The sequence below is a fragment of the Ammospiza nelsoni genome, chromosome 21, assembly GCF_027579445.1.
Source record: "Ammospiza nelsoni isolate bAmmNel1 chromosome 21, bAmmNel1.pri, whole genome shotgun sequence".
NCBI classification, from domain to species: Eukaryota; Metazoa; Chordata; class Aves; order Passeriformes; family Passerellidae; genus Ammospiza; species Ammospiza nelsoni.
This window is the reverse complement of record NC_080653.1, coordinates 10,660,263-10,675,853: the sequence shown is the minus strand read 5'-3', so window position 1 is coordinate 10,675,853 and position 15,591 is coordinate 10,660,263. Positions and strand designations below refer to the sequence as shown.

Genomic DNA, 15,591 nt, shown 5'->3' with positions numbered 1-15,591 from the left:
ACCTTTATTTCAGTGGGGCAGAACTCACTGGGAAAAGCAGAAAACATCCTTCAGGCACAATTGTTTAAAGGCTGCTGCTGGAGCTCCACTAGCACAGTTTGGAACAGGAAACCAACACATGTTCTGGTTTAATCTTTATTGATTTTGGTTTTTTTACAAGTATAGAATCTCATTGAAATCAGACAGCGATCGCAGCACTCTGCCTGCTCCTCCTCCTCCAGAGGCCGCAGAAGCTCTGGTGCCTTCTCAGGAGCACCAGGGGCTCTCCTGGGCTCCAGCCACACTCCAAGGAACCAGCAAGGCTTCTCCAGGGAGGGCTGGGGCTGGGGTGGCTCCTGGCACGCTCTGAGCGAGGCCAGGCCTCTGTCACCACCCTGGGGACAGAGAGGAGCAGCCCTGGAGTGCAGCATAACCTCGAGGACGGAATGGAGAGAGGCAGGAGTGGCTAAGGCAGGTCCTGAGGGGAGCTGGAGCTGAGCAGCCCAGGGGATTGAGCCCCTCCAGGGCTGGGCTGGCTGCTGGATGCTGCTGGATGCTGGCACACACCCCAGCCCTGGCAGGGCCATGCACACGTTCCTGAGCGTCTCTTTGGCTGCCCCAGAGGCTTCATCCCTCCTGCTTCTGCCTTGAGCCACATCTGGACAAGATCTGTCAACTTTCCACCCACAGAACACACCAGCATTTTCCAGTGGTTGAAGTGTATTCCAGGACTATTGCCCTGGCATGGAATGAGTGAAAAAGGATCTTGTATTTATTTGATTTGAATTGCTCAATTTTTATTTTACTTGTGGCCGACACGGACTGATTCAATCTTTTTGTTTGTTTGTTTTTTCCCTTTTTCCCCCTAACTTTGAATACGATTAAGAGCTGACTAAAGGTCTCAAACACTATATACTGAGAGTCACTACGGATGTTAAAGAAATCACCAGCACCAGCACCACAGCCCCTGTGCTCCTGCCTCCCTGGTGCTTGGAAAACCTGCTGCTGTGGGGCAGGGCCTCGCTGGTGCTGCTCCTGAGCCACTACAGGGTTGTGCAAGGAAGCAAACAAGCTAGAACAAAATATCCAGGCTACTACTGAGGCAGGAAGCGTACTTGGGCCATCCACTCTGCCCAATGCCTCTCAGGCCCTTCCCTGGAGGATCCTAATAAACTGACTAAAAAAAAAAAAGAAAAAAAATATGGAGGCTTTATGGAAGGAATAAACTTATAATGAGACCCGGATTTACTAAATCAGAGATGCAGATGGGAAATCCCCATAAGAAAAATGCTTCGAAGGGAATCGTTGGCCTTGCGGGTTAGTGAGGTGAGAGTTGAGGTTCTGCTGTGTGGTAGAGAACCAAAGTTGGCTGTAGAAGGAGAAGGGAACATCTCCAGTCTGCTCAACTCGCGTTTCCCCTCTGCAGTCCCGTTAAATTCCCCAGTAAGGCATCAGGGGTCTCCTCTCTCTCTCGTAAACGTCCGGGACGATGCCGTAGGGCGTCTGTACCATTTTAACCGTGGTCTTGCCAAAGAGCTTCCTCTCGTAGTCTATCAGCTGCCGCCAGAAGCCCACGTTGGGCCGGATCACGGGGCGCCGCGCCTTCACCCAGCTGTAGGCCTCCAGCAGGGAGACCTTGTGGTGCTTCATGAGGAAGGCGATGCAGAGCGTGGCCGACCTGCTGACGCCGGCGGCGCAGTGCACCAGCGCGGCGCCGTGCTTGCGCGCCACGCTCTGGATCTTGTCGGCCACGCTGTCGAAGTAGAGCGAGATGGGCGCGTTGGGCATGTCGGCCAAAGGCACTTTGACGTACTCAAACTGGGGCCAGTTGAAGTTGGGGATCTCGATGGTGGCGTTGATGATGCACGTGATGCCCCGCGACAGCAGCAGGTGCCGGTTGGAGGCCACGCTGCCCCGGCTCAGGTACAGCGAGGGCGTGATCTGGGCGATGCCCCCCAGGGCGCCTTCCGAGAGCAGCCGCGGAGCCATCAGAGTTCTCGGCAGGGAGTTGTGGCTTCTGGAGGTCATGGAGGATCCTGGCGCTCAGGCTTCCATCATGGGGAGAGAGCCAAGGGAGGATTGTCTGGCCCGCTGGCGGCGGGACAGCGAGAGCTCCCGCTGCTCGGTCACTGCAAAACACAAGGGAGGCCGTGAGCGGGGAGCTGGCCCTGACCTGTGCCAGGGAACAGGAAAGCCCAGCTCGCCCCGCTCTGGCCTGGCACGGCTCCGTGGGGAATGTGGGGCCGGGCTCACGGTGCTCGTTACTGCCGTCCCCCAGGCACTGCCTGGACAGATAGTAACAAAAAAATCTTCAGCCTAATTAACTCCAATTACTCGTCAAGGGTTCACCTGTGGGCCCGGACAGCATCTCAGCCGTGGAGGATGAGCTACACCTCTTCCATGCTTAAACACAGCAGCTTCACAGCTGGCCACAGTTCAAAGCGATGGTGAGGAACAGCAGATGCCAGCAATTTCCAGCAGGCTGCCCTCTCCCCAGTGCCACCCTTCTCCTTTTTAGGTGCAGGAAAGGCCCCGCCAAAGCACATAAACAGAGGAAAGTCGCTCATTAGGAAAGGCGGTGAGTCACGTCCATCCCCATCAGTCATCAGCTCTCACAGAGGCAGGGGAAGTGTGGAAACAGTGACCTGGTTATGTCAGAAGCTGGGAGTAAAACCCAAGAGCAGAGGCTGGGACAGGGGAGGCTCTTGTCCTGCTTTAATGCCTGACTAATGCTTGGCAGAGGCCTGGGATCACCTGTGAGAGCCACACGGGCCTGGAGGGTCCCTGCTCTGACCCTCCTGCTCCTTTGGGGCACCTCCAAAGCCAGGGAGAAGCTGCAGGCAAGGGGATGAGCCCTGGAGCATCAATAATCTGCCAGTCCCTGTTCTCTGTTTGGAGAAGGGCACGGGAAAGGCTCCAGTCTGTGCAGGCTGGGGAGTCCCTGCCCAGGTACCTCTGAGCCCACTTTGGTGGCACTGGCAGAGCTGAGGGGACTTGGGATGCTCAGGGCCTTGGGGAGAGGGATCTGCCCCTCCAGAATTCCTAATTATGTTAAGAGGTCCTTTAAAGGGCTGTGGTTTCCCCTGCCCTCAGCTGTGTGCCCTCATGCCATGCTCTGGGAGGCACCAGCAGGTCCCAGCAGTGGCTGGTGGTGCTGCCAGTGGATTTTTGGCTCTGTGCTACAGAAACTTAATGAGCACAACGTGGCCTCCCCTGTGACTCTTCCCTGCTGGCAGCTACCTGAGCAGCTCCTGAAGCTGTGGACCTGAAGCTGCAAAAGTTCCTGCCCCAACAAGGCTTTTGCTGCAGCTACGAGTGCCCAGCTTCCCCCCAGTGCAGCCACCCAGCTGCAGCAGCAAGGAAAAGGGTGTTTTTCCAGAGGAATAAATTTCTGTGAGCAGGGGATATCCCTGCTCTGTCAGCTCTCACTGACAATGCAGAGGGTTTGGGCACTTACAGTTGGTGACAAGGTCCTGCTCTCGGTCACGGCGCGGCACCGCGGAGCTCGGGGCTGCTGGGGCTGGGGTGGCTCAGGGAGAGTGTCCCACGCTGGGCTGGGGAGACAAAGCAGCATGGATTGTACTGGGATCCGTGCTGGATCTGATTAGGGGTGCCCAAACAGCATGGATTTACTGGGAGCTGTGCTGGATCTGACTAGGGGTGCCCAAACAGCATAGATTGTACTGGGATCCGTGCTGGATCTGATTAGGGGAGCCCAAACAGCATGGATTGTACTGGGATCCGTGCTGGATCTGATTAGGGGAGCCCAAACAGCATGGATTGTACTGGGATCCGTGCTGGATCTGATTAGGGGTGCCCAAACAGCATGGATTGTACTGGGAGCTGTGCTGGATCTGATTAGGGGTGCCCAAACAGCATGGATTGTACTGGGAGCTGTGCTGGATCTGATTAGGGGTGCCCAAACAGCATGGATTGTACTGGGAGCTGTGCTGGATCTGATTAGGGGTGCCCAAACAGCATGGATTGTACTGGGAGCTGTGCTGGATCTGATTAGGGGTGCCCAAGAACTGGCAGAGAGCACCACAGCTTCCCCACCGAGAGATGAGGACTCAGGGTGGCACTTGCTGCCAACACCAGAATGTCACCAGTTCCTGCCAATACGGCACTCAGAATCACCGTGAGCCCTGAGGAATCTGAGGCTGGCACAGAAGTCATTTAAGTAATTGATTTACTCTAATGTCTCCTTTAGCATCTGCCCAAGCCCAGACAGCTGGGGCAGGTCTGTGCCCTTCTGATGGTGCCCATGCCACCCACAGGGACCCCCTGTTCCTGTGAATGGGAAGGGGCAGAGCTGATGCCAGAGCCACAGCACCGTGCTCCCAAAAAGCTGAGGATGGGGCCAACATCCCCTTCCTTCCCCAGAAGCCCCCAGAGTGGATCCCCTGGGAAACGCTGCTGGGTGAGAGCAGAGCCACCCCAAAGCAGCTCTGGGCAAGGCAGAGCCTCCAGCTGCTCCTGGGGGAGCTGGAGTGGTTTGGGAAGGGCTCTGCTGCTTTCCATAAAGTGGTTCCTGTTTGCAGGCAGGAACTTATCCGGGGATTTGCATGTGACAGGCTGGGCTCGCTCTGCAAACTGGGGCTGCTGCACTGGCAGCAAACACCTGCTCATCCCATCCCATCCCATCCCATCCCATCCCATCCCATCCCATCCCATCCCATCCCATCCCATCCCAGGGTGCTCCCAGCCCCATCCAGCCTGCCAGGACACCTCCAGGGACGCAGGGGCAGCCACAGCTGCTCTGTCCCACCTGTTACACCCCAGGCACACACACACGTATCCCCGGGGCTCGGAATGGCCAACACGGCTCCCCCTGAGCCAGAGCAGCTCTCAGCCAGGAGGATGGGATATTTGGAGGAGAATCTCGTTATTGCAGCGAGAGATAAGGCTGCTGTGCCCACAGCCCCGTGCCTGGGGGTGACAGCGCCCGGCTCTGGGCACAGCAGGGCGGGCACCACGTCCCTCCCGTGCGGCGGAGCTGCTGCGATGCCACCGGCTGTGGCTGCTGGCTCAGGCATGTGACAGAGCCACGCTGCTGCCCACACACACCCGGCTGAGCAGCTGCTGCTGAGCAGGGAGCTGGGCATGGAAGGGGCTGCGCTGGCAGCAGCTCTGGCTCCCCCAGGCTCGCAGGTGTGAGCCTTCACCTGTGCCCGGGGCTGCACCCACATCCCTCCCGTCTGACCCCAGTGCCCTGCTGTGATCCTGGGAGATCCCTCTTTGTCCCCAGGGCCGCACCCACATCCCTCCTGCCCAGCCCCAAATCCTCCTGCTGTGCCCCCATGAAAGTCCCTCTGCCTCTCCCAGCACAGCCCCAGCGCACCCCCTGCAATCCAACGCTGCCGCTCTTCAGGCGGCCATTCCCCTCCCCTCATTGTGCTGGGGCAGAGGAACAGAAAAGGAATGAAAAGCCTCTCCCCAGCCGTTGCTGAGCACAGAAAAAAAAAAAGGAGAAAATGGCAGAAGATGGAACAAAGCCCTCACACAGCCTGGCGTGGCTGTGATGGCAAGGCTGGTGGCACAAGGGGCTCCTGGCAGGGCACAGGGAGGGGCACCGCTGCCCCTTCAGCCTCTGCACTGCCAGGTACAGCCAGGGAGCAGTGCCTCATGTGAAATAAAAACACCAGCTCTTCTCCCACTGCTCCTTGGTTGGGGTTTCTGAGTGCTGGCACAGGCTGGGCAGTCACAGCAGCCCAAAGCCCCGGGGTGCTGGAGCCAGAACTGTCCCCAAAGCAGCACTGGAAATGTTTTCCAAAGGAGCTGGAATGTCACTGGGGTTTCCTGCAAAGGCCTGACATCCCCAGAGGCTGCAGATGGTCCTCCAGGAGAACAGTGGGCTGTTGGCATCCAGGTGTTCCTGCCATCACATCCTCCTTTTCTGGACTGACTCCAGTTAATGAATTAATTAATCTTGCAGCAGCCCTGACCCACAGTAAATCCCTTTCCAGACTGTGCCTTGGTCTTGTCCATGTGTCGAGCCTGGACAGTGCCCAGATGGAGGGCTGGGACCCTGGGGTGGCAGGGGGACCCTGATGCAGCAGGGGCAGGACTGGAGCAGCCTCCTCCCTCCCCGGCAGACTGGTGGGTTCTGCCATTTCCCTCCCCTGCATAATCAGGGGTGGGGGAAGCCAGTGACTAATTACAGCCTGGAGAACACTCTGCTCCTCAAAGCCTCCAGGTCCTTCACCAGCGCTCCTGGCCAGCACCATCCTCGGGTTTATGGTGAGGGGACACTTCTGCAGCCCCGTCCAGCCTGGATCTCATCCTGCAGCCAGGGTCTCCAGCTCTCAGGTGTAGCTCCTGCTGCACTCCAGGCTGAGCTTTGTGCTTCCCCAGTGTCAGGAGGAGAGGCAGGTGCCCAGCCCGGGCAGCTGCTCCCATGGAAGGCTGGCTGTGTCCCACCTGGGCTGGATCTCCTGGCCCCAGAGCAGCTCCTTTGCAGGTAAGAGGATTTCCAGAGCAGTGCAGCGATCCCGATGCCGTGCTGGGTGTTTTTGGTGGTGCAGCCCCTTGGAAAGGTGGCTGCCGGCAACGCTCGTGGCTCTGCTCCTCCAAATCTTGCAACAGCTGGAGTTTGTTTCTCTTGCTTTCGTTCCTGGGAAGGCAGTCCTGTTAACAAAGGCTGGAATTCCCACGGGAAAGCGTTGCTGGCTCCTGGACCTCCTGAGAAAGACTTGAAAACACCTCTGGAAGCTCAGATGACAAACAGGGTGAGTTTGTGAGTGGAGTACTGTGATCTCCAGGACAGGAGGGAGAACTGGTCGGGCTCTAGACAATGAGTTGGCAAGTCTGAGCTTCTGCCTTCTTATTCTGGTGCTGCCGGGCGGTTTGCTCTGATTTTTAAGGGTTTGGTTTTTTGTTTGTTTGTTTTTTAACGCAGCTCCTCTGCCTTGAGAGCTGAGGCTGTGGCTCGTCCCTGGGGCACTTGAGTTTCTGTTGCGTTGTGTGGCAGGAACACAACCAGGGGCTGCTACCTGGACAGGTGAGAGCTCCCCAGGCCTCCCTCCCTCTGGAGCTCAGGTTTAGTGCAGGGTGGGCCCTGCTCTGCTCAGGGAACAGAGACACTGAAGCCCCTGCTTTAATTCCCAGATCATCATCTGAGATTTGGAGAAGATTTCTGGGCTGGGTGTGCGAAATGTCAGTACTGAGGCAAGGCTTCTCCCCCCTCCCAGGAGAGGAAAAGTTATTCATTTTGGAGATGACAAATGCTCTCTAATCCTGCAGTAAAGAGAAGAGTCAATATCGCCGGCGCTGAATGAACGAGCCTGCTCAGGGCTCTTCCCAGCCAGCCTGAACAGCAAATTGCTGCAGAAATGGTCCTGGAGAGTGGCATTTCAAATAAATTTCAGCAGACGGCACAAACTGCAGCCATTCTGGGGTCAGGGCTTGCTTGTGCTGAGTCCGAGGGAGCCCAAAGCAGAGCCGGGAGGGGAGAGATCGAGTGGGAGCCGCCGGCTCCTCTTCCCAGCGCTTGGCTCTGCTCTCCTGCCTTTGGTCGCGCTCCTGGAGCCATTACAGGCGTGGGTCAGAGCCATCAGCACATCCTCACCGTGGAAAGGTCGAGTGGTTCCGTTTGGAACGGGAAAGGAGGAAGGGGAGCAGGCGGGGTGATCTGGGCTGAGACAGAGGATGCTGCCACCAACCCCCGGCTGCTGCTGCTGGCAGCCTGGGCCGGCCTCTCCGAGCAGGATGGGAGCTGTCAGATGTTAAATCAAGATAATAATCTGTCTGCCCGGAGCTCGGAGCAGGCCTGGCTGCCTGTGCAGCTCCCAGCACAGCTGAGTCCCCGCGCTTGCCAGAACACACCAGTAACTTCCCAGAGGATCCACAAAAAGGGGAATCGCGCCCAAAACGCACAACAAGGCACCCTGGGCTCTCTGGGAAGCTGAACGACCCCAGAGCGAGCAGTTCGGTCTGCAAGCACAGAGCCCTGCCTGCCCCCCGAGCCAGGGCAGCTCCTGCAGGGCTGGCAGTGCCACAGGAGCCTGTCCCAGCCTGCTGGCAATGCCAGCCTGCTGCCTCCAGAGGGGTGGCAGCTGACACTGCTGCGTCCCAGGGCTTGGCAAGGCTCACCCACTGCCTCCTGCCTCGCTCCACAGCCGCGCTCTGCTCCCACATGGCAGCACCGAGCCTCGGGCTGGCACCAGGCTCAGGGTGGTGCCTCCAACCCAGCCCAAAGTGCCCGGCTGAGCAGTGTCTGAGTGCTCTGCCAGCCCAAATCCCTCCCTGGCCGCCATGCTCCCAGCAGGAAATATGGGCCGTGAGGCTTTTGCAAGCACTCCTCTGAGGGAGGATGCCATTGGTGCCATGGGCAGGGTCCCAGGCTGCCAGGCAGGGCAGCAGCTCCGGATTGACACTGCCACCAACTCCTGGGACAGCGGCGCTGCCCACGGCCACGCTGTGATCCCTGCTGGGATCCCTGTCACCCTGCCATGGTCCCTACCATGCAGCCATCCCCTCCACAGCAGGAACAGGCGCTGCTCCCTCTCCAGCTGGGCCCTGCCAGCTGACAGCCAAACCTCTGGCCACAGGGAGGGCTCCTGGCCACAGGGACAGAGCGAGATGGGCAGCGGGCACAACCTGGGGCACGCTGGTATTTATAAACGCTCGCTCTGCTCTGAGGACAAGCCTCCCTCAGCAAGCAGCGAGAGGATTTGATGCAAGAAAAACAAACCATCTTCCCTTGAAACGCCACGTCTGTGCTTCCAGAGCCACGGGCTCCGTGTGCTGCTGGCTGGGGCACGGGGCTCCCCCAGCACGGGGCAGTGGCGTGGCCACCTGCATCCTGCTTCAGAACTGTGAGAAATGCTTTAAAATCCAGACCCAAGCTGTGAGGAGGCACGAAGGGATCCTCACAGGGGCGTGCAGCATCGGTTCCCCACTGGGCTGAGCACTGAGGGCTGTTTTCCAGCCCTGAGAGGCGACGCCGCCTCCTCTGGAGCGCCACAGATCGTTCCAGCGCCAGCTGATGGCATCTGGATCGCAGGTGGAGTTTGGGAAAGCTCCACGCCCTGCTCCCCGTGTCCAGTGTGACCCGGGGGAGGTGGATGGGGGGCACGTTCAGGGAGCAGACCCAGGCCTGGCTCTGGCTCACAGGGTGCTGCAAGATGGAGCCTTGTTTGTTCCGGAGCCGTGCCCTGCGCGGTCACAGCTGACAGGAGGGACACAATCTCTTCCCTGTTAGCAGAACAAAACACAGGGACCTGGTGTGCTTGCTCGTGTGTGACCCTGCCGGGCCCAGGGCTGTGCCTGCTGCTCGTGGGGCTCTGCCCCAGCCCACCCCAGAGCCCATGAAATCGAAGGCAGCTGCAAATTCTCTGCAACGTGTCCTGGAAACAGCTCGGTGCCTCCGTGCTGGCCTCACCCGGGCCTTTTCCAGGGCCAGCGCCAACTGCTGCGTGCTCTCGGCTGCCTGGCTTCCAGGGGGGACCAAAGCTGGCACCCGATGGTGGCACCTTCCCCTCCGGAGGCACTCCTGGCGGGCAGGGGCTGCCCAGCCTTGCCCAGGCTCCCCAAGGCCGGGAGCAGAGGGATGTGCCCACAGCAGCTGTGAGGAACGAGGTCAGCCCTGAGCACACCCCTGGGGTTGTGTCGGGTAACAGGCAGAGAGGCCCATTTTAACCAGTTCGGGGAGATGGAGTTTACACTGGAGCCTCCTCCCCTGTGGGCAGCACCCCTCGGCTGCCAGGAGGCCCCTCTGGCTGCTCCAGGCTGGGGGAATTCCCTTTTCCAGAGATGCTGTGCAAATTCACATTTCCTCCATGAAGGACTCCTGCCCCCAAAGGGAGGGACCTGCAGACCCACCACACTGGGGGGTGGGATGGTGAAAATAAATGAGAATTAATTCTCACTGGCCTGGGAACGCTGACCCATCTGGCCTAGGGGTGGCTGTGGCAGCACCTGTTGATCCTTCCTGCTGGGAACTCCAAACCTGCCTGGGTATTATAATTTTATGCTATTTTTAAAGCAGGGGAGTAGCTGTGTGAGCTGAGCCCACGCACTGCCTGCACCACAGGTGCCCCGGGAAGGGTGGGCAGTGCCTTTGCCTCCCAGTTCCTGGCTTTATTCCCAAGCATCCAGGGAGCTGGGGCTCCTGTTCAGAGATTCCTCAGCTATTTCCGAATGCCAGAGCACTCCCTGCATGTTATGGCTGCTCAGAATGTCCTTTTGGAGCGATAAATGGGTGTGTGTGTGCTGTGTACCTGGAGAGGAGGGGCTGGGAGAGGCTCCTGCGCTGGTTTGAGGTGTTACCCCTCCCTTCCAGGGAAAACCACCCTGGAAGGACAGTCCTGCAGGGGTGGCAGGAAGCCTGGAAGGCTGCTCTGGTGAACAGCCTGGAATTGATGGCTCTGGTGGGGTCAGTGTGTGGTGCTGCCAGGCCCCACTGCCCTGCCCAGGTGCCTTTTCCCCACTCCTCATTCCCAGCCTTTCCCTGCACGCCCAGGCGTGCTGGTTCCATGGGACAAAGCTGGTTCTGGCTCCCAGAACACAAACCTGACACTTTTTTTGTGGTGGCTCTGCACCCCTTTGCTCCCTCCCAGGCTCAGGCAGATTTCCCCCACAGCCCACATGTTTCCAGCACTAGAGCACCGTGAGCTCTCTGGCTTTCCAGCTCCGAGATTCCAGCTGGGGTCAGGTATTGGATTAAGCAATGCAAATTTCCATCTTGCCCTGACCAAGGAGGAAGCAGTGCCAGAGCCCAGAGCAGAGCCCGCAGCGAGGGCTTGGATGAAATCCCCGGGATTTCACCTTTGTTCCTGCAGGAACCCGGGATCTGTGTCCCTGTCCAGGACCCAGGCGAGCCCTCGGGGGCAGGAAGGACAGGCAGAGCTGCACGTTCACACCTTCCAGGCACAAACTGATTAAAACCTGCTGCATTACTGCTCCCCTGACGCTCACCAGGGTCACGGCAGCCGAGCCGTGGCATCGGATCTCTGTGCCAGAGGGGAACAGCACGCGTCCCCCAAATGAGGGATCCTTCCTCCCCATTCCTTGGGAACCAGAGTGCCACAGAGCCCGTCCCAGCCACCGGGAACACAGCAAACACCAGGGTTTACAGCGAGGCCTGGGGGAGGAACGCACTCCCTGCCAGAGAAGGGCAGCTGATCCGGTGTCTCAGAAGGGAAAACAGTGTTTTGCCAGTGCTAATCCTCCACCATTCCTGAGGCAGGGGCATTAGGGATAAACTGAACTTGCAACATGATATTAAGGCATCTGCCAACACTCAAGCCTCCAGAATAAAAGGCTCATTTGCTGCCCAGTCGAACAGGTTAGAATCCTGCCCTATCTCCCTACAGCCAAATGCCACTCATTGATTACCGGTGTTGCTCAAAGCAGCTGCTCCGGAGCTGAGTCAAGGGCCGTGCATGCAGCCGGGCTGGATGTGAGGCCGGGCAGCTGCAGGCACCCCCGGGGCTTGGGGACACCGGGCTGCCCTGGGAGCCGGGGTGGGGAGGGCAGAAGCCACGGGTGGCAGCGAGGGCAGGAGCCAGGGGTGGATGCCTGGATGCCCAGAGCAGGAGAGCAAGGACAGGAGCTAGGGATGGACGCCCAGAGCAGGAGTGCAAGGGCAGGATTTAGGGATGGGAGCAAGGGCAGGATTTAGGGATGGGAGCCCTCAACAGGAGTGCAAGGGCAGGATCCAGGGATGGATGCTGAGCTGGGGTGCCGAGGGCAGGATTTAGGGATGGGAGCCCTCAGCAGGAGGGCAAGAGCAGGATCCAGGGATGGATGCTGAGCTGGGGTGCCGAGGGCAGGAGCCGGGGGATCCAGGGATGGATGCCGAGCTGGGGTGCCGAGGGCAGCAGCCAGAGGGGGGGGCCGAGGCAGGATGCGGGGATGGAGCCCTGTTACAGCACAGCCCGTGCTGGGGTTGGTTCCGTTCCCCGTCGAGGAGCCCCCGGAGCCGTGCCCGCGGCTGCTCCGGTGCCGCTCGGAGCTGCCCCCCGCTCTCCCACCGCGATCTCTGCCGCGTCCCGCTCCCCGGGGCGCCCCGGCAGCGCTGCCCCGTCCCGCTGTCCCACGGCACAGCCCCGGCACCCCGAGCCCGCCGGGGATCGCAGCCTCCCCGCGTCCCGTCCCGTCCCGCCCTCCGGGGCCCCTCCGGAGGCACCGTAAGCGAGAGGGGCGGGCTGGGCACAGCGAACACAGCGGGGAACGGCGGGCCCCCCATCCCGAGCGCCCCGGCTCCCCCCGCCCGGCCCGGCCCGGCCCGGCCCGGCTCGTCCCTACCATGGCTCCCGGGCGGCGGCTCCGCGCTCCCTCGCGGCCGTGGCGGCGGCGGGCCGGGACTTTTATCGTGCTCGGCCGGCTCCGTCTCGGCGGTGCCACCTGACCGCGGCTGCCGGGGCCGCCCCCGCCCGCAGAGCCGCCGTTACCAGGCTACGGGGGGCGGCCCGGCCCGGCCCCCGGGCGGGGGCTCCGGGAGACCGGCCCCGCTTAAAGGCGCCGCCGCCGCCGGGCCCGCGCGGCCTGGGCGAGAAAAGGGACGGGAAAAGGGGCCCCGGTGGGGACATGACGGGGTCCCTGTGGGGATGGGGACGGCTGAGTGTCACTGTGGGGAAAACACGGGGTCCCTGTGGGGCTGGGGACGGCTGAGAGTCAGTGTGGAGAAAACACGGGGTCTCTGTGGGGAAGGGGAAAAATGGAGCATCCTGTGGGGCACATCAGGGTCGTGGTGGGGATCTGACTTCTCTGTGTGGGGATGTGACTGTGTGGGGATGAGTGGGGGCCCCGTGGGGATGGGAACAAGTGAGGGTTTCAGTGGAGACGTGATGGGATCACTGTGGGGATGGAGATGATGGGGACCTCAGTGGGGACATGACGGGTGTCCTGTGGGGATGGGATATGTTGAAGTCAGTGAAGGGACATGGCAGGGAGAGGTGGCTGCTGTGGGCACAGGGATGTGGCAGGGTCTCGGTGAGGATGGGACAGCCTGTGGGGATGTGGCAGAGCCCAGGACATCCCTTGTTAGGGATGGGACATGCCATGTCCCCATGGGGACCCTGCCAGCGTGTGTGGGGACAAGATGGGGTCCCTTTTGGGATGGGGATCTGCCAAGAGTCCCTCAGCTCAATGCGTCCTCACTGGGGAGGGGGCCAGCCCTGAGAAAGAGAGAGGAACCTGGTTTTGGGACTCAGGACATGCCAAGCTGCTCCTCCCCACACTGGGAGCACAGTGAAGGAATGCCAGGTGGTCCTGAGGCTCCCAGGGCTTCTTGTGGCACCCTCCTGGGGCCAGCCGTACCCTGGCCAGGGCAGGGTGGGCTCAGGTTCCTGTGGAGAGCTGGCATGGGCTGGGATCCGCAAGGAGGGATGGGGATCTCCAGGGAGGGATGCCACGGGCTGGGATTCCCAAGGAAGGATGCCCTGGGTGAGGGGATCCACACGGCACAGGGGCCACAGAGTTTTTTCCGGCTGCAAACTGTTGGATTGAGGTGAGGGCTCTGCTCGCACTGCCTCACCACCATGGCAGGGACGGGACAAGGCTGGCACTGGCAGAGGAGGAGGAGGTGGGAGGAGGAGGAGGGCAGCCTCTGCCTTAACCCCGCGGCTGCCGGAGCGAAGCGTGGCCACCCCAGCCCGCTTTTGTTCGCTTTCTGGTTTTGTTGTCGCACGCTCCGACTGAAATAGCCCAAATCCCTCATAGGAAGCTTCCCCCAGCCCGAGCCCTCGGCTGGTATCTCGCTCGGGCAGGTTTCATGACTCAGCAGCCCAGATGGAGCCGTCCCTCACAGCCCTCCGCTCCAAATCTGTTTATTGCTCCAGAGGCTGTTTTTCCAAGAACCTCGCTGCTTTATAGCAGCCAGAGCTCTCCCTTAAAACCCTGCCTCTCCAGCGAGGGCTCGCGTCACACTCCGCGCGGAGGTGGGCGAGGAACAAAAATAGACAAATTAAGAAAACCTCAAAAGGCCAAAAAAATGAGAATGTGAGGGGTTTGGCTCTCCAAGCTCGAGGTTTGCTTTGCCTCCGTGTTGCATCAGTTCTGCTGCCTTCCTTGGAGCTGCACCATCTCGGGGAGGGCAGGGATGAATCCCGGGTGATCGCGGGGTGATCACAGCTCTGAGAGATGATGAGAGACGGCTGAGCCCCCGGGGTGTCCCCTCGGGGTGTCCCCCCGGAGCTGGGGGCTCGGAGCCCTGGCAGGGCAGCCTGGGGGTGTTTATGGGCCACGGGCAGCGTAGGGAGAGCCGAGGATGGGCTTTGAGTGGCAGCCTGTGGGATTCCCTGCGCAAGCATCTACACCCCTCATTCCCCCTCACCACTGCCGAATGAGGAAAAGGCTCTTGCACATCTCCAGTTGCTCATCCTGGGCAGTTTTTAGCTACTCACACAACTACAAAGGTGTTTCTAATGCTGGTGCTTTTAACCTGCACTCTGCCAGGAGCTTTATGTGTGTTTGCATCTCTTGGAAAAGTTCTGAAGATTGCAGGGACAAGATGCTCCAAGTGGTGACCGAAGACACCCCATGGTGCCTTTGGGGGTGATGGCTTTGGAAGGGCCAGGATTGGGCTCTGGTGCTGATGGGTCAGGATATTCCGTGACTCTGTGAGCTCAGCTTGCCCAGCCCAGCCTGGCAGGTGCCCCTGGCTGTGCTGGGGTGAGCTCTGCCCGGTGGGTCCCGGCACATTCCCGAAGCGTGCGCCCGACCACGGGCCATTAGCTGGTCATTAGGGCAATTATCTTAATCAGGGTGTTGCCCTGCTCCGTGCAGGGTGTGCTCAGGGTCACGCAGGCATGGATGGATGGATGGATGGATGGATGGATGGATGGATGGATGGATGGATGGCAGCCTGCTCCCATCCATCCATCCATCCATGCATGCATGCAGATGTGGCCATGGAGAGCCTGTGGTGGGGCAGGCATTGCCCAACAGCTCCCACTCTGCTTGCCCCCATCTCTGTGCTCCCCATGCTCTTCCTACTCCCTGTTGGGTTCCACATGGTCCTGACCCAGCTTTGCCAGGTGTGACAGCACCCAGCTGGGGTGTGTGACAGCACACGGCCGGGATGTGTGACAGCACACAACAGGGATGTGTGGCCAGGCTGTGGTTCCCCTGTAGAGGTGTGTTCAGCTCCCTGGGCAGCAGCCAGGTGTGAAGAGGCCCGGTGGGCTGGGGGCTGCAGGAATTGGTGAGCCTGGTGCTGGGCTCAGTCCCAGCACTGTGCATCGGCTCCAGTCACAGGGAGGGCTGTGGGAATGTGCTTTCTCCAATAAATCCATGCTGGCTTTTCCTGGAAGGTCACCCAGCCAGTTTGCTGGAAGGCCAGAGATCACTATGGGGCATCACCACGTGGATCTTTCCCTTTTCCCTTCTCACCAGGACGGCAGCCTGGGGTTTCTCTAACCACGGCTCAGAAGCTGCTGCTCCAGCGTGGTGTTTTCTCCCAAGGAAAGGTGGTTTAGGTTTCACGGGCCCCTCCTGACGGGAATTTGAGCAGGCACTAAAAGTAGGGCTCCTTGTGTGCCGCCGTTATCGGCGCTATCTGCTCCGTGGGGAGCAGGAGGGCGGGAGGAGCCCCCACCGCCTGGGCTGAGTCACAGCGGGCCCAGCGCTTGCTGCTGGGGTGACGGCAGCTGTGAGTCCCAAAAAAAG

At 60.1% G+C, this 15,591-nt stretch overlaps 1 protein-coding gene across 1 annotated transcript; it reads right to left on the bottom strand.

The window, feature by feature from the left end:
- Positions 1 to 121: 121 nt before the first annotated feature.
- DUSP14 (dual specificity phosphatase 14) lies at positions 122 to 12,380 on the bottom strand. Its single transcript, XM_059487131.1, has 3 exons — positions 12,229 to 12,380; positions 3,437 to 3,533; positions 122 to 2,108 (listed from the first exon to the last, which is right to left on the bottom strand). Exon 3 carries the CDS (start codon positions 2,005 to 2,007, stop codon positions 1,411 to 1,413), a length of 597 nt encoding a protein of 198 aa, XP_059343114.1. The 5' UTR covers positions 2,008 to 2,108; positions 3,437 to 3,533; positions 12,229 to 12,380; the 3' UTR covers positions 122 to 1,410.
- Positions 12,381 to 15,591: the final 3,211 nt, after the last annotated feature.

Bases quoted from the DNA above. Each gene is read 5' to 3' on its own strand.
- DUSP14 (XM_059487131.1), bottom strand. From the start codon at position 2,007: ATGACCTCCAGAAGCCACAACTCCCTGCCGAGAACTCTGATGGCTCCG.